This window comes from Dufourea novaeangliae, unplaced genomic scaffold, assembly GCF_001272555.1.
Source record: "Dufourea novaeangliae isolate 0120121106 unplaced genomic scaffold, ASM127255v1 scaffold8, whole genome shotgun sequence".
Taxonomy (NCBI): Eukaryota; Metazoa; Arthropoda; class Insecta; order Hymenoptera; family Halictidae; genus Dufourea; species Dufourea novaeangliae.
Genome location: NW_015373923.1, coordinates 231240 through 255235, shown reverse-complemented (window position 1 = coordinate 255235; position 23996 = coordinate 231240). Strand labels below are relative to the sequence as shown.

The window sequence follows — 23996 nt, the reverse complement described above, 5'->3', positions numbered from 1 at the left end:
CCGGCGTTGTTGATCGTATAGACTCGACTCGGGGCCATTTTTCCGGGAACACGTTCTCTAACGAATTAGAGAATCTCTTCTGGAAATCGAACGAAATGCTCGTAAAAAACCACCAACGTTCCTAACATCCATTGATTATATTTTGCTCCTTTAATTGCTAATGTCATCCGCCTCGTGTGACATTAACCGCGGACAATCGGAACGAAACGAGAAAGTTCTCGAATTATTGCGCACATGAAATGAATCCTCGAATACAGTGTGTTATTTGTGGCTGGTTCCCCGCAAAAGCATCGCGTTCGATAATAACATTTCGGAGGGTAGCGATGATGCTAACGAAGACGAATGCGACCGAGCCGTAATTAAATTCGTCCGGTCAGGCGACTGCGTTTCGTTTCATTAATATTCATTCATTAGTCCAGTGATGGGCTCCTGTGAAGGCGACGCGAGGCAGGAAACGTAACGACATATTTGCGTATTGGGATTCCTTGAGCCTTCTCGCACATTTTAATCTGAACTAGCGGATCACTCGATAAAAGCAACCTGACCTTGTGTCGGCCACGCGAAAATGGTGCCTTTATATTAAGTTTGAATATTTTCTTACGATTTTTCTCGCGCAAATTTGTTCGCGGTGGTACGCCCATAAACGTAGGATGTTACGGACTGGCGTACGCATGAATCTCGGGGCGGTAAAAAACAACGAAAAAAAAAAAATACTTCAGCGACGATATCGGAGGTGGATTGCGGTGTAGTGACCGTAAAAATCGTCGATGTAACGACTATTACCGGTCGTCGTTACTTTTAATATCACGCCGCTAGTACGGCTAATACACGAGTCGCGGCGACGGTAATAATGGCTCCCGTGGCAGCTTTTTACTGGAAACACCGTTTCGTAGGGATCGTTCTTCTTGCGCAGCCACCGGGTAACCGAGCAGCTGTTGAATGGTCATTCGTTCCATTCGCGGGCATAATTCGCGCTCTTTGCTTTAATTAACGCGCGATCGATTCGCGTGTATTTCTAGTTACGTTGAACCGAATGAACGGCCCTCCGCTAACTAGAGCAGATTTATTCCTCGACCGTGGAATTCGCGATACGCAACTGAAATTCAAGCCTTTTTCCGAGTCAAAAGGGAAAATGAACACTCGTGGAAACAAAATCCTGGGATTCACGGTCCATTAGATGAATGATTCACCAGGCCGGCGATCGAATGCATCAGTGGTGCATTAAATTTTCCAGAATTCTTCGTGCCTCCGCGCTCTGTCGGACCTGGAATATTCGAATACCGCGGAAACGAAAATGATCACCTGGTTCTACACACGGCAGCTAATCGATTCAGGGGAAACGATCTCGCGATTCCCGAACTGGGCTTTTCCACCGTTCGTGTAAATCGACGTGTTCAGCGCCAGGAATCGGTGGCAATTCGATTAAGCTCGACACGGTCAGAGGCCTTAATATTCCGCGGATCGGGCTTAATGTTGCGGAAGAACCAAGAAGAATTCAACTCTGCCTTCTGCGGCGGATACGGAGCAAGAGGGGTGGGTGGGGGGCTTCTTTTCCTGCTTCTCGACCACAATGAATTATTTCCTGGCCCGTCGGGGCCTGGACTTAAATTCGTTCTTATCGAAAACCACCGAAGATGGAAGGCCTCCGGAATTTATATCACTCGCATCGTTTCGTGGCTAGACAACAGGCGGTTCAGACCGCGATCAGAACGTACGAGATTTAACAGATTGATTGCCACAGTGAAAAAGGCCGTACGTGGCCAGACACGTTTTATTTGTTTTTTAATATAGTAGTTCTGCTATACATATAGTGTAGACGCAGCTTTATGGCGGTGACTTTTGTTTCTGGATGGTGGACTTTCAACACGTTCACTATTTATTTCGTTTTTCGTAAATATATACCATTAGTTACTAGAGGTTGTTGATCTTATTTTAAATTAAACCACTACATTAATCTCGCGCGCAACTTTTGTAACGTTACTCGAATAACCCAGCCTCTTTGCAGTGTACGTGTTACCAATATTCACGTGACACGTGGCAGTCGAACTGTTAAAAATAATATTTTATGCCCCTATTCTTCGCTGATACTGTACGGTGGACTACACAAATACTGCAATAACGTTTGAATAAGTGAAAACTGCCGGTAGTTATGTGGACCGTCAATGTTGCAAGCGATCGCAAACTTTCGAACGGTAACAACGTCCACTCGGTCCATCGGGAAACTCTGGTGTGGCGTCAAGGTCTATCCGCTTGGAATCCCATCTGAACCGACCTCCCGTTTCCCGAAAGAGGAAATATCAACCCCATTGACCAGGAATATCGAGTATCGTGTAACGGTACTATTCCCAGGCAATTCGCTTCTCCCGTAAATTCGCGACTTACCTTCTCGAGAAGCGATTCAGCAGTTTCCCAAGGCTCCGGAAGTAACGGGGAGCGGTAACGTAAACGTAGACCAGCTGTTCGTCGTGGCCGTAAGCAGATCGATCCCGGTCGCGGCTCTGATTGTAGAGATCGGCAGTGGCAACGCCTAAAGTGGCGTTCAGCAGCGTCCCCCACCTTATCTAACCCAGGAACGAAGCAAATCATTTTCTTCTACGTCCAATCGCAGCGGCGACCCATGGCTACGAGGCCTCACTTTTCGTCGTGTTTTCACCTATATACAGTGTGTCCCATAAAAATGGGATAATCCGCAACATGTATATTCCTCGTGCAAATACAAATCGAACAGTCCTTTACCGTTAGTTGTAATTCGAAGCTCCATTTTTGAGATATTAGCAGTTAAACGAACTTCAATCAGCCGAGCGGTGCGCCATACGTAACACAGTCAAGATTTAGAGGCCAGTGACTTGGGTGTCGTGCGTTCCTTGACTGCGTCTGCGAGCACGTCTGATTGTGAGTTTATTTAACTGCGACTATGTCGAAAAAGTAGCTTCGGATTACTAAACGGTAAAGGACTTTTCTCATTTGTATCTGCACGAGGAGTATGCATGTTGCGGCGTGTACCATCCTTTTGGGATACCCTGTATATCGTGTACTGCTAATCGCGTCTCGCATTAACGGTCTACTCACATAACCGAAGCTCTCCTGTAGATAGGACATGTTGAAGGGGACGTACACCCTTTGATCGACGTCCACCCAATTGTATAGGTCCTTGTGCTTCGGATATATCTGCCACGTGAAAGCGGGAAATGTTATTGAATGTGCCAGTGTGTAACGTAAGAGGGACGACGATACGTCCCTCCGACCTAGCTGTACAGATAGTCGGAAGGAAATGGAATAAATTCGAAAAAAGATACTGCGTGCACGGGGTACTCGGATTCGATTAAAGCAGCTTATTCGCAGCTAGTTTCCACCTCGAACTGTCCTCTGTGTTGACAGTTTTTATACAAGGTTCTTTGTTCTAGTTCTTTGTTCTACCTGTCAGGGGTATTAGTACGTTTGAAATAGTATGTAAACCGGAATAAACCTTCTGAAACGTTTTACTATACTTAATTTTAAACGATCGAATATTATATGTATAAATGCATGGAATCCGCTGTCTATTTATAAAGTATCGTACGGTTTCTTTACCTTGCTGAGGGACAAGCAGAATTGCACCAGTAGATCGGTCTCCGTCGCCCGGTCCTTCGGATCCATGGTCTTCGGCAGTAGGCCCTCGACGATCTTCCGAATCTTCCGCGACCTGTGCTCTTCCATCTTATTCTGCAAATAATAGACAGGATCGTAAACTCGGATTCGATTAAAGCCCTCGCAACCGACAATGGATCCCGCACCGAGGCCCGTTTAAAAAAGCAAAAATCAAACACGCTTCCCCGCCCCTTTTGTAGAAAAAGAAAAACATCTGGCGAACAGCCAGCCGCCTCAACCGCAAGAAAATCCACTTTGGAGTGGGAAAGAGAGAGAGAGAGGGAGAGGGAGAGTAAAATCGTCACGCGTCTGCCAATGGATTTCATCTCAGCGTTCAAACACCAACGATCAGGCGAAGCGTGAATAATTTCGAGTGGATCTCGACGGATCGTTCTACCAGCGTCTGCCGTCAAGTATCCGGAACAACAATCAGGGAGAAAAAGAAGGAAATTGATTCAGCCTCTCGGCGATGAGGCACAAACTAACCGGGCCGTTCGCGATCGAGAACGCTCCGGTATCTTCGGCACACTTTTCGCCAGGAACTTTACCGCCCCGACGATGCCTTTCTTCTCGCCCGCGGGGAATTTCCAGATGAACTTCTCGAAACGTTCCCTGTATATGACTATCGGGCGCGTTCCCCTCCCCTTGCCTCCCACGGCAGAAACTTTGGACGCACTTCCCTGGAGGACGAAAACATAACTCGGTGAAATACACGGCCCGACGACATCCGTCCATCCGACTCGTCTTCGTCGGTAGTTTCACACCGATGTATGCAGTTCCAAACAATCTCGTGACACGCTCCGAATTTTCATCACAATCCAAGTATCGTCCCACCGTCCAGGACAATATTATTTCGATCACCCGATCGTATCATTGTGGACACTTCGGATAATGCGCCCGGAATCACAAGACTCCTATTCGCGCTTTCGTTCGGGTATACCCCGCCAGCTACGATAAGGGCCGCGTTCTGCTTGTGATTCACGACAGTCGTAGGCGTTATTAAAGGTTCGACGAATTAAAAGGACCACTGGGAATCGATGGGCATCGTTATCGAAGTCGTTAGCGTCTCGCACAAAGCGGCTGAATCCATTTCCTCTTCCGTCGGTGTGTCGTCGCGTGTACACACAGCCTATATCCTCCTCCCTAACCCTCGTCCCTGCGCAACCAGCTCGGTGTGTGCCCACTTTTCCTCCTCGTCCCGTGAAAATATCGTCGACCCAAATCACTCCTCTGGTTTCCGTTCACGATCGACCAGCCGATTGATTCAACGCGATGAAACGTCCCCATCGTCGGTCCATCCCCGTCCGTCGAGGGTTCTCCAGTCCGCGATCCCCATTCGATGGTCGTTCCTTCCTTGGGTAAATAAATGAAGTCGCGAGAACGATGGAACCAGTCGTCGGCTAGGTGCTGGCCTGGAGTGGCCCCCGAATGGTATGGTAACTAAAGCAATATCCGCTCGGGGTCGCGTTTTATTCGCGGGCAACGGCTGCGGGATTCGGAAGCCGCAAGTGGGATGGGACGTACCTCTCGGCCGAGAATCGCGATGGGGACGAGACGAAGAGACACGGCTTGCTGAGAGGAAAAATTTCGCCGAGAAGGTGGCGAATCTTACGGATGTCAATTAGGGAGCCATGAAAAATCTTCCGTTACCTGAAATCCTTGCAGTTTCCGGGTAGAAATTATCAAGAACGAAGAAGACTCGTCGTTCAGGTCCTTGGGGGGCTGAATAATAACGGTGACAATGGTGTTTTATTTATTTGTCCGTTCGACGGATAATAAGATCGTTGGTATGCATGTACGGGGCGGGAAATTACAAAGAGTATAAAATTATAAAATGAAGGACGAAGGAAAGGGGGTAGTTTTCTATAGAGTACTGAGATTACGGTATACGCCTGAAGGTGTGGAAAGAACGAAAAAAATCTAGCTGATCGCTTCAATCGACGTTGGGTATTAACTCATTTATGCAATTATGCTGGCTAGGTACAGAGTACGACCACTCGAACGTCGGAAGGATTTTCAACAGAGACCAGCTCGCGATCACCGGAAAGCTTTCCCAAAATCACGGGACCACGATACCCCTGAGTCGGTGGAAATTTTCGTGGATCGATCGAGCAAAGATATTCTCTGCCCTCCTTTGACCCTTCCCTAACTTCTGACGACAGGTGGTGTCTTGGGGGTCACCTAACCAAAGGGGGATTCTTAAATCGATGGTATCGCATACGAAAGACACCTTGCGCCACCTTGTCCGGGAATTCGTTGTAAACGGAACCACGGTTCGAGGTGCGTTTCTGAAACATTTTTCATTTCGACTACGGTGGATTTTTTTGGAATTACGACTCGTCAAAGGAGTTGCTGTTCGCTTAATCAACGTGGGCCCCGCGGGCCGAGACCTAATTAATAAGGGGAAATCGGATTACCACGGGAGCCAGTTTATTTGCACCCGGGGCTTAACGGCTTATCACAGTGTGGCCGAGGGCGACGAAAAAAAAAAGCCGTCCTGTCGCATTTTATTCCGTGTAAAGCGGACGGCCGCGGGCTCTCTCGCCCCTCCTCCATCCTCCGTATAAACCGCTGAAACGCGAACTTATTAAATCCACGGCCGGCCCAGCCGCCCCCGACAAAGCCTGTACGCCGCGTGGCGGTTACTCGTCGTTTTTTCCTTTTGTTTTTTGCAAAATTAAGCCAAGCGGGGCTGCGTTTGCGAGAAAACACCGGACACCGTGATTAACCGGGCGAAACAAAGAACACCCGAGGGAAACTGTGCTGCTGGACCAGCGTCGTTTCTATATCATTTTTCGTACCGATCACTTGTGCATTCAGCGTGGTCTGCGAAGCTGAAGAAAACCGAACGAGAATCGATTTTAGAGGGAAGATTTAGCAACGGTGCAACAGAGTGTCGGAGTTCCGTCCCTGAAGCCCCCGTGTCGATCCAGGCCGCCGACAGCCCTCGCACCGAAGTGATTAATTTAAATTTTAATTCGATTTCCATGTTGGGACCGTCCCTCGGGCGGAGCGAGGGATTCGGGGAAGAAATCGTGGATAGGTTAAAGGCCCAAGGGTGGGGGGCGCAGGTGACGTCCGTGATCGTCTAATCGCTTGATGGTCGCATTTAACGGAATTTCGGCCGTTAATTAGAGTGGTGCTGACGTAACTGGCGGGAGCATGTGCCAGAAATGAGCACGAGGAATCAGAAAATTCAGGCCGACGCTCCGGAACTAGTCGAGGATGAATCATTCGGAACGGGGCTCGTCTAGGGCAGACGCGATTTCGCCTCGAAACACATTCGAGGGGCTACGAAGAACGACCGTTAACTTAATATCGATTCGCTGTTCCAGGTGTTATTACGAACGGGGGAGTTAATAATCGGCTGGAAAAGGTCACTGTCCTGCCGTACGAAGTGGACTCTATGCTAATTCTCCTCGGCAAACTACGACCACGATTAACGCGCTTCATCTCGCTCAATTTCGACGTCGAATAACGGAAGAGGGGAGGGGGGCGGGCTAACGTCGTTTTTGAACGCGGGTGAAATGCCGAGCAGCATCGTCGCGAACGATAGCCAGATTTCCCACGGTGAATCAGAGGGGAAAACTGCTTACGCGGATCCACCGCGGGCAGAAAAGCTTTTAATCCGTCCAATATCAAACCGGCCCTCTGACGAGAGCAAACGTTGACTCGAATATCAGCGAAAGGTTTTTAACGAGTTCACGGAAAAATCTGATGGATAAGGGACTTAAAGAATCGTACAGACATCTTTATCTTTTCAAAGGTTCTACGTTCTCTATTTACAAAGATAATTTCAGCGCGACAGTAATTTCAGGCGCGAAACAAATATTGGAAACTCCACGTTACGAGCTTTCCGCAACGTTTAATTACCGCTGATTATCACCCTCTCCCTCTCCCATTCCGCAAACATTGCGCAAGCGAAATTTCATTAAACGTACAAATATATAAAGGGTCGGATATTAAAGGAGAGCTTGGTTGGCCGTGGCTCATTAATCACAATCGACGAAACTCGTGCATAGCCCCCTTCCCTCGGGCAAATACATACACAGCTCGGGGAAACGTTCTCCCCGACCTACGAATCGATCGAATGAAACTCACCGCTCGTGAACCAACGCGGAAACTATCGAAATAATGCTGGCGAATGATGAAAGTCGAATAGGTACCTACGGTTTCGACGATCCGACCGAGTAACAGTGGAAAACGGAAGAAATGAATTAATTTGGAGGATCGTAAATCGAGACCGCGACAGGACGTCGAAAACGCGGGACCAGCAAACAACTGTACACACACTAGCAAACTCGGCTTTCGCTAGGTGAAAAAGTAGCGTAGGGGAAAGGCCTCCTATCGCTTGATATCGGTAATTACTGAAATTTATTGCAAATTAACACACGATTTAACATTTATTTCAGTACCTGAAATAAACTTATTTAACGGTAGGTGGCCCTTCTTCTACGTCACTTTTTCCCCTAGCGGTAGCCAAGTTTGCTTGCGAGGGTATGTCGTTGAAGGGGGGTCCTCGATCGCATTCAATTTTCGAGAACGAACATGAATCGAACCGCGTTTCGGGAACACCCGTGGGACCGACTCGCCACCACCAAGTCGGGAAGCATAACAACATTAATATTCATCGGACGGGGTTAATATCGATAGCCGCCGTTGTGTTCGAGGCATGGAATTCGAGCGCGCGGCATTTATTAAATTTAATCGAAGCCTTGTATCTAGATTAACGATCTCTGCCCCGCGATACGTATACACACGCTGAAACGGGGACGCAGAATATACATATACGATATATTTTGCAAGTTGCGCGCGTGCGTGCGTTTCACCCCCCGAGATAAGCGGCGGAAAATCTCGAGCTTCTTTCTGCTCGGGAGAACCGATTAAATTTTCTACGAGCACCCCTCGATAAATTTCGTTTGCAAGGAAAATTTCTATACGTGTAAAACGCGGGGCTAGGTACGCGCGTGTATACATAATATTCGCGGAAACAGGCGTGTTCCGTGGCTATAAATTTTTCAAACAGCCCCAACGAGACATTGGCGAGGGACCGCGAACATGATTTACACGTGCATTAAACGACTCGACTTGAATTATGCATAACGAAAGATGTTATTTTTAAGAAATAGATTTAATATCGCTCTCTGAATACCCGCGAATACAACAGCCGCGGAACTCATAATTCTCCGAAAGCATGCGAGCTTGCGAACCGCTGGCCAGATTTTTCGATCGTTCAAATAAAAGAACAACGAAACGCGAAACGACTGGCACGCAATCGTGACCGATCTTCATCCGCGCGAGCCTTCGGGAAAATTTATCGGCCGTTGTAAATCGTCCAAGTATCGGTTGAACGCGTCCCATCCAGGAGACATGATTTAAATTCCGATTCTGGATACACGGAACCGATTTCGAACCAGACACACAGACGTATTTTTTAGTACCACGACTTATCGTTTCGAGAATCCTCGGAGATACGAGGAAAACATACGAGATCGGAAAATCGAATCGGAAGGAGCTAGGGGTCGTCGAAGGATGGAAATCTCGAAAGAAAAAAAGCTCGATCCTTTACAATCCCGATGGCCTGGTTCAAAAGGGAAGAAGAAACTCAACGGAGCGAACCCTTTCACTTTTGATGGCCGCGGTTTGATTTGTCATTCGAGGATCTACGAGAAGGGTGGTTCGAAAGAGGGGATCGTCGTGATTCCAGGGTGGAAAGCAGCGATTTGCCGCGTGTACACGATCGAAAAAGTAGGCCAGCCAGCCAAGCGAACGACTATTTATTCCACGGACACGGCTGCGCTCTCTTCTACTGCGAGCCCGAAATTTCTCTATCGCTAATGCACGCTCGCAGGGTCAGGCGGTCGATCGTGTGGCGAGCGTCACGTCGCCGCGTTCCGCGCCCCTGGCTGGCGCCCACTTTAAACGACGCGTTTCCACGACAGGCGGACCAGCCCTCCCGTGTCCGTATATACGTCCGTCGGTCTGCCAATTCGCCATTGGCGCGAACAAAAGACGCTCTCCCACGGAACGGACCAGGCGCCGTCGGTCAAAGACTCGACTGGAAAATCGTGCCAAATTACGGAAACGCCACGTAGATACTATGATATATAATCATCGTTTATTATCCTTCACCGTGAATGTAGATCGAATCCCGTCTCGAGATTCGACGGCCAAAGAATGATCGTCCTAACCCGTGAAAAATGACGCACCATTGTGGTGGATAACAAATGATATTGTGACAACAATGAATAGAATATTATTGGTACCAATTGCTTAGTTGCACAGACATTTTCTTTCGTATAAAATGTGTCAAAATAGATTCTTTTCAATTATTTTTTGATTTTAGTAATTTCACGCTTTAAAGATGGTATGAATAACGTCCCATCATGCGAGTCGAGTATAAAAAAAAGATGGTACATTTTTCATACCGACATGCTTCAAACAATTAAAGGGAATCTTTATGTTAAAGGAATTACAGAAACTGTGGCGAAGGTACAGGAACGTCCCAACACCGGAGACATAAAAAACTGGTAGTAAATAAGATTGAATAATTACTTGTTTTCAGGTCAAGACACAACAAAAACTCGTCCAATTATCTAAATACGACCCAGCGCGCTTCCCTCACCCCACCGCCGGTAGTTAAACCACGAATATATATTTAGCCGCACTTTAAGTCTACCTTTAAGTTCTCCCGTAAAAGCGTGCCCCCCCCCCCTCGTTGGTGTACTCTGTTTAAACTACCGGCTGGGAACTCGCAACTTTCCTTCTACGATCCCGGTGTTTAATTGCAGCCACGAAAAATTTATTCTCTCTGTTAGCCGGAGACGAGCGCCACGGCCCGTCAAGGGGTTAAATTTGTTCATCCGCGTAACGTTCGTCGTGATGCATTCCGAGGGCACCTGGGTGACGTTTGCTCTTTAATGCGCATCATTCGAAGGGGTGGGAGGGTTCCCGGCGTCGCGAGAAGAATCAATTACGCAAATTAAATTCCCTCGCGGGAAACGCCGCGGAAACATTTCACCTGGCGAAGTATACATATATGTATACATATATGTATATCCCGCGATATCGTCGAATTGTAACGTTTCGATCTGGCGCGTGATTCGGGGGCCGCAGCCTCGCGGTTCGACCTTGTTCGAAATCCTAGCTCAATCTGTTCCACCGATCTGTTCCGAACTTCCATCCAATTAATTATCCGGAAAACCGATACACCGTCCCCTACCAGCCGTTAATATTCTCCGTCCGTATCGGTTATTCCGAGAGAAAAGACGAGGGAACGAGCACGCGGGTGCGACGACCCAGAAGCATCGACGCGTATACACGTGATAAACACTTCGGAAAAATCGGTGGAAACCAATCAGATTCGTGACATTTTCTATAGTTTACCGGACGTGTTCCGTGGCAATTTCGTCGGGAAAGCGAGGCTGCCAATAAATCTGAAATTATGCTGCACCTTCTTGCGGTTTCTTTCGGTCCTTTCATCCCTCTCCTCGAGGAATGCCTCGACGAGGATTTGGTGGCAACCGAAGCGAACACAGTCGATGACTGGCGTCTGAGTCGGGCGAAACGCGCTATTGGCGCTTTATTACAGCAGTTTGCACGGAAATAGATTTTCCTGCGTACCTTTCGCCGGACATCTTACACCATCGATCTCCTCTCCACCCCTCCTACACCCCATTATCTTCCTCGCCGTCTTCGAAAATTGTTCCTCCGTTCTTTGCATTCCCCATTCCCCCACCTACGTAGTCTACTCTTCATTTACCGATTCATATTGTGAAATCGAGCGGAAGACCTGCCTCGAGTTTTGCCATTTCGACGGGGTCGATCGATGCCTTCCCCTTCGTTTTCAAGCGGATTCGCGTCGCACGACGATCTCCGCGATTTCTCCATTCCCCGAAACCAGTGTCGAGTTCCTCGAAACGATCCGAATTGGTCTCCGTCGTTAATTTTTTCTCGGAAAATCTCGATCTACGACCTTCCACCGAGTCGCAACGGGGACTCTCTCCCCGCGTCGCCTTCCCACCGATTCTTTCTTGCTCGACGTCCTCGACGATAGCCCCGTTATTTCTGGAAACGTCCTCGCATCGCGGACCAATGAATCGAGCCGAGTTGTATTTGGGACACTTCGCTGCGTCTCTGGCTGCTGCCTTCTCGCCGAAAAAGATCGACCCGTGCATTTCCGGGTGTGTACATCAAAGTGTCCGCCCGTAAGGGTTTCTCCACTGTCCTAATCCGAGAAAGACAAACGATATTTCCTTTCACGCGGCTCCGGTGTACCGTTCATCACTTCGGGATCTTAGTTCGCGTGGAAACCGATATAGCGTGGATGCACCGGTAAATGAACACTACGTATAAAAACGAGTGTATTAGGTTATTAACATAAGCAAATGTTTAAATATAGATTTTTGTCAATTCCTTTTCTCATATTCAAACAATTTTCACACGATTGGTTGGAAACAACACTATCTATACCGTGCACACATTGAATATTTTTCGACCAATCCTCTAGGATCTCGAGCCCCGCGTCGCCATAATAATTCCCCTCGTTTATTGTATTATTTGGCATTACGCCTTGGCCTACGTTCTACGTTCACCGTACTCGAACGCCGCCGGAAGTGATGTTAGCAAATCACTTGTAGCATTACCGTTCCCCCACGAGAATTAATTCTAAGCTAAGTGTTGTACCACGAGACAGTTATGATGCAACGGGGGCTGAACTATGCGCGTAACTTGGCCAAACTTCTTCCGCGAACTTCTCCACGGTTCGCGCATGGCTCGTTGATAACGTCGAATTCGCGGATGGCATTCGACGATACTAACGACGTCGTAGACTTGCCATTCGATCGTCCACGGTCAAAGAGCAAACCTACTTCGAACTCTACACCGAAAGACTAAACTTCCTCGTGTAGTAAAAATTCCATGATAAAGCCTTTTTATCACAACAGTGAATAATGCTCCTTATAGCTACTTTTTCAGCATTGTGGAGCGCAGGAAGGTCGCTCGACGCTATAAATATTCCATTCTTCTGTACCGTCTCGTGCGTCGCCACGGATCCGTGAATTATAGCGAATTTCGAGCAGAGGCACAGGCCAACGAGGGGGGCAGGCGAATAAATGCAGCGATCGTTCGCCTCGCCAGCGCGCCAAACTACTGAAACTTTTCTTCCGAAACGACCCAGTCGTTTATCGTTTTTCCCCGTGACTCGGTGACGGTCGAAAGACTCGGAAGGTCCCAACGGAATGAGCTACGCGGACCCAGAGTATTATCGTGAACCGAGAAGGAAATCGCAGTCGACGAAAACGAACCCAGTTAGCGGAAGAGTTGCTGTCTCGCGGAGATTGAAAAGTAACGACAAAAAAAAACAAGCCACAGTCGTTGGTTTCGCCGCTAAAACATCCCCTTCTTCTAAATCTACTCTCCTGGTGCCCTCACCACCCCACCTGGCTGAACATAAATCAGCGCCAAAATCGTGAGATCAGTCGCGATAAATTTTCATCTAAGTGCTTCAACAGTCTTCCCTTCCAACGATCGTGATCCCGTTTGAAAAGTTTTCCCAGACGAGTTGTTATTCCCCAGTTCGCTGCACTCGGTGTCAGGGGTTCATTTATTGACCCAAGGAAGTCACGTAGCGACGAATTTTTCCGGACGAGCTGCACGAACAAGTATTCCTTTACCACTTTACGATCTATGGTAAGTTCGGGTTAATTGGACGCATTGATCTGATTCTTCTACGGGCTGTTTCCGTTCGTATAATTTTCAACTGTAAACTATTTATCGCGCGAAAGACGATTATGTACAACCGTACGGAAGTTTCGAAAACATCGGGGACAAGTTGAAGGTAGCATCGACGATGTGCGTTCGCAACGACCCGATAACAGTATCACGTTCACGGGGATAAGACAAACTGCTCACAACTTTGCGTGTGTTCCAGGCGAACTTCCACTTATCGAGATACTTCTTCTATTACAAACACTAGCATGTTTCTCTATATTTCACATCGAACTTTGTAAGAACAGAACCTAGGGGGAGGAACCCCAGAATCTCGATTATAAGTTATCGATACTTTCGTTTCTCCATAAGTCCATTCGAATCGAACAGCTCTTCGAACAGATAGATTCAAACAGTTAAATTTAATCATCCGTATCGAATTGTTACAGCGAAGTTTTCACGCTGCTCGTATAGATCGCAGATCGTACAGCATGCAAAATTATCCACGTGTCTACGGTTCCCTCGTGAATCACAAAATAATTCGCCCTCATTAAAGCCCCACTAAGTCTCGCGAATAGCACGATTCTTTCGTGTCCCATAAAAATGTTGGCAAACGATGCAGACGAAACGCGTATGTATTCGCCTTTTCTCCCGTGACACGTAACACATTCCCCGCGGTTTAAATAACAAGAGACAACGGTGCGAGCAGATATCCAGAAACTGCGACAGGACGTGGCTTTATTCGACTGGTACTGGGCAACCTAATTACGTTCCCGACGTTCCATCGATCACACTGGGTCGGGCGCATTCCACGAATACTTCTCGATCTGTAATCGGGCGCGATCCACGGTTAATATCCAGATTGAGATTTCGACGGGTTGACAAGTGGGTCAAGTGTGCGCCCCCGGACGCCTCCAGGCGGCGATCGGTAGCCGCCCTTGTGGCTGGTTTTCGTTTCGGGCGCGTTTACATTTCGGCTGGAAAATGAGAAAACTCTGCATCCGACGATTCCCGGATGGATTTCGACCCCGGGGGAAAAATCCATGGATTCCCTCTCGTCGCCATCCAGGTTCGGACTGCCAAATCTGCTTGACGTTCAATTTACACGGCGACGCATGGGGTACCGTATGGAAATTATAATATGTACATATACAGGGGGACCCAAAAGGATGGGACAATCCGTTACAGGGAATTTCATCGAACTTTGGCACCGATGGCGTCTACGGTCTCTTCACTTACTCTTCCAAATAAATCAAATTTCCTGGCTGTCTAAATATTACCCAACACCGTTCGTTCGATCGCAATCTGTGCCCATCGATTACGGACTTACTCGGCAATCGGTCACCACGGTAACCTCCCTCGCGATTGTCGTTCCTCTTGAAATTACACGTTGTCTCGAATACATATTAATTGATGTTCGAGAGAATCTCTCCAGCGCTCCTGTGTATACATATACCGAGCCTTCTGAGAGGACACTCGGGAGTCAAACAGCTCGAATTAATAACGATTCAATTAATAATGATTTCTCATGGAAACTTTAATCACATTACCATGTTTGAACAAACGAAGCTGTCTCGTGGCCGAGCAACTGCAGGACGTTCCAATCTCCATCGGTATCGTACGAGGAATATTGCAACAGGATCGTCTGCTCCTATCGCAGCTGACTTCACAGAGTATACTTAGTAATGTCTGATCGAATTGTGGTCTCGCGGCATGATCGAGCTCTCTCGCTAAATCACGAACCGAACACCTCTTTATCGGGAAAACGCCGATGCTTCGCCGTTAACATGGACGGCCGTCCGATCGTATCGCGGGCAATAGACCCGCTTCGAATCGGTCTCACATGACGCAACGTATCTATAACGAACGAAACTATAGACGTAGACCAGAACGAAGGAAGGACTCGTGAGAATCGAGAAGAGAAAAAGAGGAAATTGAGAGAGGGACAGAGAGAGAGAGAGAGAGAGAGAGAGAGAGAGAGAGAGAGAGAGAAAGAGATTTCGTTTATTAGCAGCGTAGATTTACGACGCGCGATGTCGACGATGTCTTTGTAGCCAAGCTGGCCGAAGCGTGTTATCGAGTAATTCTGGAAAATCGTGGCACACAGACTACGGGGCGCGACCGTTGGTTCGCGACAGTACCAATAACGTGATATATTACCATCACGTGGATTGCTCCCAGTTTCGAAAAATACTATCGGGAACACGAGAAAAATCCAGGTCACAAATTTTGGAAAGCTCTCGAAATTCTTTCAACTTATGGAAGACAATTGTTGGATCATCAACCTCCTTAATGACCCGATTGACTAAAGGTTTCAACTGATAAACGCGATCAAGCTACAGTGTCGTATGACCAACCTCCTGGCTGAGCAAAGGCCTTAACCGACCGAAGGTGAACAAGCTACTGGGTCGAAAAGCGAACATATCGGTAAAGGTTCTTAATACAGAATCCTGTTCTCCCTAAGCTATCCAGTACAGAAGCAAATATTCGAGATACATATGTACCTACCCTGATCATGGTGTAAGCCCCACTTTCCTCGTGGACCGACCTCTTCTGCTTCTCCGTCTTGGCCCATCGTAGCCTTTCGTCCTGAGGGTGAACACAGTAGATTATGACAACCGTCGACAATTGATAACACGTGCAATTAACTTTCTACACAGTTCCGAAACAGATCTAGTTTCGTTGGAGAAAAATATGACCGCGAACCTCAATAACGTGTCGTTTAGTTCCAGCACAATAAGATATAACGGTTGAACATGCTGTCTTCACAATCGCAAGGTGTTCGCAAGTTTCGAATTTTCGAAAAGAACGAAATTTGTTTCCCCCTTCGATTCCGTGCTAAGCGTTCGATCGAACGGAAACCAGAGGGGTGAGGGCGTGAAGGTGTCTGCATGCAACCAGGAGGAACGCGTTAAAACGGGTAAACTTGTAACGATTCGGCAAACAAGGGTGGGATAGGGTGCCAAGTATCGCGCCGCGTTACACACACACACACATTCCCCGTCCCCTTTTATCGCCGCGTATATTTGCACGCATCCGCTGCGCGTTTCACCGTATACATGTATATATGTATCTATATATACACGTATACCGTAAAAACGCGCTTACGCAAACCTCTTAAAATGGAACGGATTTCGCATTGCAGGCTTGCAGCGCGTCGTTGGAACGACGTCGTCGCAACGTAATCGCCCGGCAAAAATTATTCGAGCTAATTTGCCGTTTTTACGGTGGCCCGAAGAATTAGTCAGGAAAACGAACACCTTTTCTCGTTCACAGACACCGAAGTGTCTCGTAATGGAGAACATTGATGTTCACATGGCCGTTGTTCTCGGTATACATGTACCTACATATGTGTGGAAAAGTAAATGTTTTTATAGCATGTATTAATCGAAATGGTTCTCCCCGTTTTCTCTGACATTCTGGGTCGTCTGCAACGACGAATACCCCCTCGATTGGAATAAATTGGCACCACTAGTGGCAAGGTTAACGCAAACGTAACGTAAGAATTAACTCCTTAACTGGTCAGGTGGAAATCCGATTAGTTCTTATTTGTACCATACATATTACTTTATACAAATCTCATTCTTTATTACACGACCAGTTGGTTTGCACTCTCACGTAGGAAAATATCGAATATCCAAATATAAATATATATATATATATATATATATATATATATATATAGTGTAAATATTGTTACTAGTAATGTCGCGTGTTGGCATATTAGTCCGCCTTTGAATAACATAAGGAGCGTCAACAACGGGGCTTAAACAGAGCAGCCGCGGTATCAATTAGTACCACGGGAACGGGGAGAGAGGGTGGGATCGATTTTGTTAATGATTCGTAACGTGAGGCGAGATACGAGGGGATATTAAGCGACCCTCGACGCAAACGTCCCATTAATCACGGAGATCGAGCGGGCAGATCGGTGACAATGCAGGTGAGCGTCCCCGAGGAACACCTCGAAACTCGAACAAAAAGTGACCGAGGGGAAAAGTAAACACGGAGGCCTATTTCACGGAGCAACACGGATAAAAAGTTTCTATTGTTCGTACGGCTTCTCGTTATTGATACCGAAGGACCTAGCTTTAAACTTTCTCGACGTCTGAGGAAAGTTTGAAAAAATTGACACACTCGACTTATAAAGAAGGTTTTTTGTTTCAATTAATTCCAATCAGCCGATACAATTTACCGTTCCGTTATCCCGTTACGAAGCATCGCAGGTGCAGTCGCATTTCATACGCGGGGCATAACAGTAATTCCACGCAATTCAATCGCTTCCGTGTATTATCATAATCGATATTTCGTTAGCATAATGAAACGATACTTGCGTCGCGAAATGGAACACTCGCACGAAAACGATCCCGAGCTCCGTATGCCTCTCGCTTACTGCGCGAGGCACACCAGGCTTTTCGAGGCAGCAACAGTTACGCGATTAAAATTCTACCCGGTTGGAAATGAAACTTTTTCTCGGTCGAAACTTCCCGTCTTAATTGTACAGCAATTACTCCTCTCGTTCCGTATGCGTCTGTCTATCCGCATTTAAAGGAATTCCGGATGATCTTAAATCGAGGGAAGTACATACGAAATTCCGCTCGTGATACTGGAACAATTATTGCGACTTGCGTCATTCGCGTGCACGATCATCCGTCGCTGGAGTACGCTGTAAACGCGTTTATAAACGCTCAGAACCTAGAACTCGATTCTGATTCGAATTAGTACAGTGTGTATAGAGGCTGTAATTCCGAAAGATGTTTACGGTACATTCAAAATCAGTGTCTTACCGAAAAGTAGAATAAATGACTAAAATTGCTCCAAGAACTTGCATTTCTGTTTTAATTTCTGACTTATGGACAGGAGTGCGTATACGGAACAAGGTATCGCGAAATGCTCGAATGCCTGAATTCAACACGGTTTATGGGATCGTAAAGTTTGATGGGCAACATTCATTTTGAATATGAAGTTCTAAAATTGATCTGGAAATATAGAATTTTTATGGAACCTCGCATGTTCTCCATACGAACCAGATGTCCTAATACTTTTGAACGGCAGTGTATGCCTCGTGAATCGAATATATTCGTACGATCAAGAGAGCTACATATTTTGTTCGGAACGTTTGTCTTTCAACGACAATCAGAAATTAGGTAGAGAACAGGATAATCGAGCTGCGCAAGCCGTAAACTTCATTTACCCGATGAGCTAAGCGGATCTTTTCTGAGATCCTATCGTTCCAGCTGTTAAGCAAGCTCTGCGATTCCGTCTATAGTACATACAACTCTATTTACCCACCGTAAAGAAGATCAGACACACCGATAGACAGTGACACAACAGAGAAGGGAGTCGAGGAACGGGGAGGAGGGAGAACCGTGACAAGGTCAAATCGCGAGGGAAACAGAGAAAATTAGGGATATAGTTCTTCGGTGTCAGCGGAGGATCCTGGCGGCCGGCCAACCAACCCGTACTATTTCGGCTTTCGGCTGCTGTCGCCGTGGCTGCTGGTGTTCGTCGGCTGAAATTCCTGGCTCCACTCTGTCTCTATCCTTCTGTCTGCTCTATCTAATGCGTCTAGCGCCGTTTCTTGTATATCTAGGATCGCGAGCTAGCAGATCCGTCCGTAGCGCACGGTTCACATCGAAATCTGCAGCGGCGACAAAATGGTTAAAAGACATCGCTGCAACGATCGCGAGACGGTACATTCGAGCGATCTTGAGCCGACCGAACGGCGTCCATTATTCATCCAAACCAAGTTCGTCACGGTGAACGGCGACGCGGTGTTCGATTGAAATTCACCGCGGGCTCCTTGTCGAACCGACTGCGACTCCCAATATCGAATTCGTGCCTCGAACGGTATCGGAACATGTGCTTCCAGGCCCGTGGATTGAAATGAATACGCGCGAACACGGAGACTGCAGGGGGATGGTTTCTACCGCCGGCTATTACCGTCCCGTTGCCGATACCAAGCCGAAACGTAATAAGATCGGGGGCACACTGTCGCGGAAACAGCGAAATCGGAGGCGTTCGATTAGATCGCGAGAATATAGCGGCTGTAATATCGTGGAATTTCTTATCGAAGAACGTAGAGCCTCTAGAATGTTTCACGAAATTCGCGAGTCCGATGGTTATTGTTCGGCAACCGGGATACGGTTTAAAGGTTGATCTCACCGTCGCGTCGAGGGGAAACAGCACATGGTTCTCGATCCGTTTCGCGAGACTCTCGCGGAAGATCCCCGCAGGGAGCTACGGATCATCGATCCGTGAAATAAGTTGGCGCGTTCCCTACGATTATTAGTGTGAAACGAGACGCCCCCTCGACGACCCGGATGTTCGGATATTTTGGCTGCCGAAATTTTGAAGCGTTCCCTGGCCCGATAGCTCTCTCTCCTTCGTGCCAAAGTAATGGTCCGTTCGACGTGTTTTTCGGGATGATTTACCACCCGGCCACTGGGCAAGAACTCCGTTCGCCTTTAGCAAAGTTAAAAAAGTTTAAACGAAGTTGAACTGCATAACGGATAGAGCGCATTCTGTGTTGAATTTCTTTTGACGCATTCACTGCCACAGTGAAAAATGTCGTACGTGGTCAGACATACATTATTTCGTTTTCTTTAAGTCATAAATCGTCGAAAATCTATACGTTTATTTAATAGAGGATATTGGTTTTGTTTTAAATTATACAGTAAATCAACAATGAGTGTTCGAAGACTCCTCGGCACTGAACATTAAATATTTCACAAACTAATGGCCATACGCGGCTGAAACAAATACCATTGGCTTCGGAATTCCAGACTCTTTTGTTGTGCTAAACCTCATTCAAAAGCCAGCGTTACACCTGAGGGCCTCTTCGTGTCAGTGCCCAGGAACCTTCGAACACTCACGGATGATTTAGTTTACCGCTATATATCAATTTTATGCAACGTTTTCCAACGATATTTAAATAAGGGACGATTTCGACCGACTGAAAAATAATGTAAGAGAAAACTGGCGAACCTAGTGTTCGTCCGTGATTCTCTCTAACCGGTCTGTTAACGGGCCACGTTAAAGTACCGTTACGACGGAGGCTCTTTCGTCCGAGCTTAAGTATTAAAGTCCTCTCGGACTCAAGCTCTCGTCGCAGCTCGCGAGGAAACTTGACCGGACAAAGAAGTGCACGCGCGCGACTAGAGAGATGAGCGGCTTGGATCCAGGGGGACAGACCCCGTGTTCTCGGACACGACGTCGGTCGGCCCGACTGCTTCGAGCGATTGTCTGAACAGGGGAGGGATCCTTTCAACCCTTTGCTCGTTATCCAGGGCTTTTATTAAAAAGTTTCGCCAGTCGGGAATTATACCGAGGTTAATGGGGGGGAGGGCGCTGAGCTTTAATTTTTTAATCCCCGTAATTAATCCCCTGTACGCAGAGTACTCTGTCTTCCCAAGAGCGGGGACCCATTCAGTCCAAACGGTAAGTATATGTTCCGTGGGGCTGAGAATTAGTGTTCCTTGGAAAATCCGGCCCGGTACACTGGAAAAAAGAACATCTCGGGTAGCACCGATTCTCTCTGAAGCGGTCCGTCTCGCTCGAGAGGTTTTTCCAAAGCGCGTTGTCCAGTGACCAAGTCCTGAAAGAGACGAACTCGCTCACTCTCTCCAGAGAGAGAGAACCGGTCTCGCCGATCGAAGATCAAGGCCTTGTTTGGAACGGTTCGCCGGCACGGAGCTACTCGAAAACTCCTCGACTCGACGACGCTGGCCATTCATAGACACACTCGAAGCGTCTCTGATTCGCGTTCGAAAACGCTGAATTCGTCACCCCACCCCCTGACAAGAATATTCACCTACGCTTATTCCGACCGATTCTATGTACAGTAAAGACTCCATGAGAGATTGAAACTCGGAACCGCTTGAAAACTTTCACAGTGCACTACCAATCGTTTCAATACGTCACAAATCTATTTTTTGCCCGACGGCCGAGCCTTGACAACAAAAGAAAGGCGTTGTAAACTTTCTATCCAACTCTCATGGAGCCTTGACTGTATTGCAGCAGCAGAAATCGACTTTTACGAAAAGAATGACGTTTCTCAGGCATCGCATCGCGAGCTTGAACGACCCACAGACGATGCGCGATTTATCGTACATCATGTTGTACGACAAACTGTCCAGCCATTTGTAGAGATAGATCGTATATTCACAACCACGTCGTACAACGGATTTTCAGCATGCCGTATCGCCGTACGATACGACCGCGTCGTATTACAAATTTTATAACCGCGTCACGAACCTTGCAACTGTGTTTCAGACGGTAGAAGCAACTAATGTTCCACAATTATTTCTACCTGCGATAAATCGTACCGTTTGTCGACCTTTTTAAACGGCCCACAGACGATACCATTTATCGTAGGTAAAACTAATTGTACAACAATAAGTTGTTTCGACCATTTGAAAGACGGTTGTAACGTTCCTGGCGAGGGTTGTACAATTTATAGGCATACTAAAAATCTGTCGATATATCCCTGCAACTGCCTGTGCAACCCGATGTACGATAATTCGCGTCGTCTATGGGCCGTTTTACGGCTGGCCGCGAGCGAAAGTCGAGGCCGATCGTCGTCGACGCGTCGCGAGATTCTAACAAGAAACGTAATCACGTTCGAGCCAATCAACCGACACTCTTTAATCTCAAAGCATCGTCCTCGTTTCGGTCCAATAAGCTTCCCGTCTACGGTGCAATTTCACTCCCCACCCCCCTTCCTTAGCCCCTTCTAATTAGCATCCGCAATTCACCGGATAATCCGATTCCTGGAACAGATCGTTGTCTAGGACGACGAAAATTCCCTCGTCAAATTGCTCGGCGTGTCGCCTCTCGTCAGACATCTTTTCGCGGAATCTCTAGCCGCGATTCCATCGCCACTGCGATCGTTTCCCTGTATTTAGAGCCACGTGGAGAGGGCGAACTTTAACAAGAAGAATAGAGTGCCATTTCAACCGGTGTGAAAATGGTACGGCGAGGATACGCGCTTCTCGTCAGTCGTTCGACGGAGAAGCGTTTCAACGAAGACGGGAAGCGGCTATAAATTATGGATATACACCGACTGCTCGTAACTCGTCGACGGAAGCTGGATGAGAGACCGCACGGTTTACCGAACACGATCATCGCGGTACGTGATGGCGCGGTTCGAAGCAGTTAAAAGAACCCGAAGGAATAATTAATGCCCGTCACGTTCTTCTCCCAGGTGCGGTACACCTATATACATTGTGTATATGTATATGTACCTCGTGATCGAACTCGCATCGCCCCCGGCTGAGGAGTTGCAAACTTTCACGATTATCGAAACGTTATACACCAGGTTCTTCCCCCCTGTATCAAGCAGGCCAGGATCGAAACTGCTTATTAAAAACGATCAATGTCGCGGTAAGACGTCGTTCTCGTTGCGGGAAATATTGAAAATTGATCGCTAACGTTTCCCACGATCCTCGAGCGATTCCCTCGTTTCTCGTCGTCGTTTATCAACAATGGAGAACGTATTCGAATCACCATTGTTCCGAATAATTCGTCAACGAATTTCCAAGGTTTCCAAATCCCAAGTGAAAAACGACGACCTCGGTCATCCTTCTCTTCCGTTTATCCCCGCGACGCACCATGTGCGCTGGGCTTAAAGCTCGCGGAAATCGCCGATAAGCCCGGTATTAAGCGGTCCGTATGAATAATGAAGATGTTTTTGCCGCAGCAGGCCAAGCTGTCGCAAAGCGTCGTGCACACGCCACGGGAGAGAGAAAAAAATCTGTACCACGCCGTACAAGGGGTGTTGGGTGCGGGGGTTGCATTCGGCCGAGGGGGTCGAGGGGCGAACGAACGAAGTTTACGAATGGCGGCGGTAACCGCGGGCCCGGGATTTATGCCAAAGCTGGAACTCGCCACACACGTTTGCTCGAGGAATTAACCGGGGTTTCGCTGCTTAAACGCGCTATCTATTAGCCTGGGACCCCGCGAAGTATTCATCCCGCCCCTCCACCGAGTCTCGATAGCAGAAGCGAACAAGGGGTAATCCAGGTCGTTAATTTTCCGCGTGGAATCGATGAATAAGACCTGGGCGGCGTTTTCAAGATTTAGTGGGCCGTCGTATCGTTGAAACACATGAGCCAGCAGGGACTATATGTATGATCGTGTGACGAGTTACGACCGAGACACGCTGACGTGGCGGTAAAATGTTCGTATAACCGAAAACCCGTGTATCCAATCGGTGCAGTGTGTGTCGTGACGCCAGCGTACGCTGCGATAAAATAGGAAACAGTTTCGTTCTCGTGGACTCACCAGATTCTCCGGGAAGAACGCGTCGTCCTGATGCTTCGTAGGCAGATCCAGAAACACCGAGGACCGTGAACGGTCGTAAAGATCGACGTCCACGTAGAAGTCGAACAGAGGCGCCCCGTTCACCCTCAACAGCCTCGAGACCAACGGCGTGATGTCGGTGGGCGCGATGCTCCTCGGTGGTAGATAGCCGCCGAGTTCGCGTAAAAGCTCGTAAACTGAAACAACGTGATCGTCAACGAGTCTTAACGAGGTGTTCGTTGACGAACGCAAGGAGAGCTTCGGATACGAACCTCGTCGTCCACCACCGTTCGTTGTTGCATCGATAAGAAAAAAAGAAGAAAGGAAAGAAACAAAAGCAAAAAGGAGAACAACGGTCGGGC

The 23996-nt window shown here is 47.7% G+C and overlaps 1 protein-coding gene across 1 annotated transcript in view; it reads right to left on the bottom strand.

Annotated features, from left to right (window-relative positions):
* Positions 1 to 23996, bottom strand: part of LOC107194516 (neprilysin-21) — a 66874-nt gene that overhangs the window by 5613 nt on the left and 37265 nt on the right. The window contains exons 5-9 of the mRNA XM_015584158.1: positions 23617 to 23831; positions 15844 to 15924; positions 3571 to 3702; positions 3070 to 3168; positions 2383 to 2561 (exon numbers count right to left, since the gene is read on the bottom strand). Of these exons, the coding sequence (XP_015439644.1) occupies positions 2383 to 2561; positions 3070 to 3168; positions 3571 to 3702; positions 15844 to 15924; positions 23617 to 23831 (706 nt within the window). The remainder of the gene's footprint in view (positions 1 to 2382; positions 2562 to 3069; positions 3169 to 3570; positions 3703 to 15843; positions 15925 to 23616; positions 23832 to 23996) is intronic.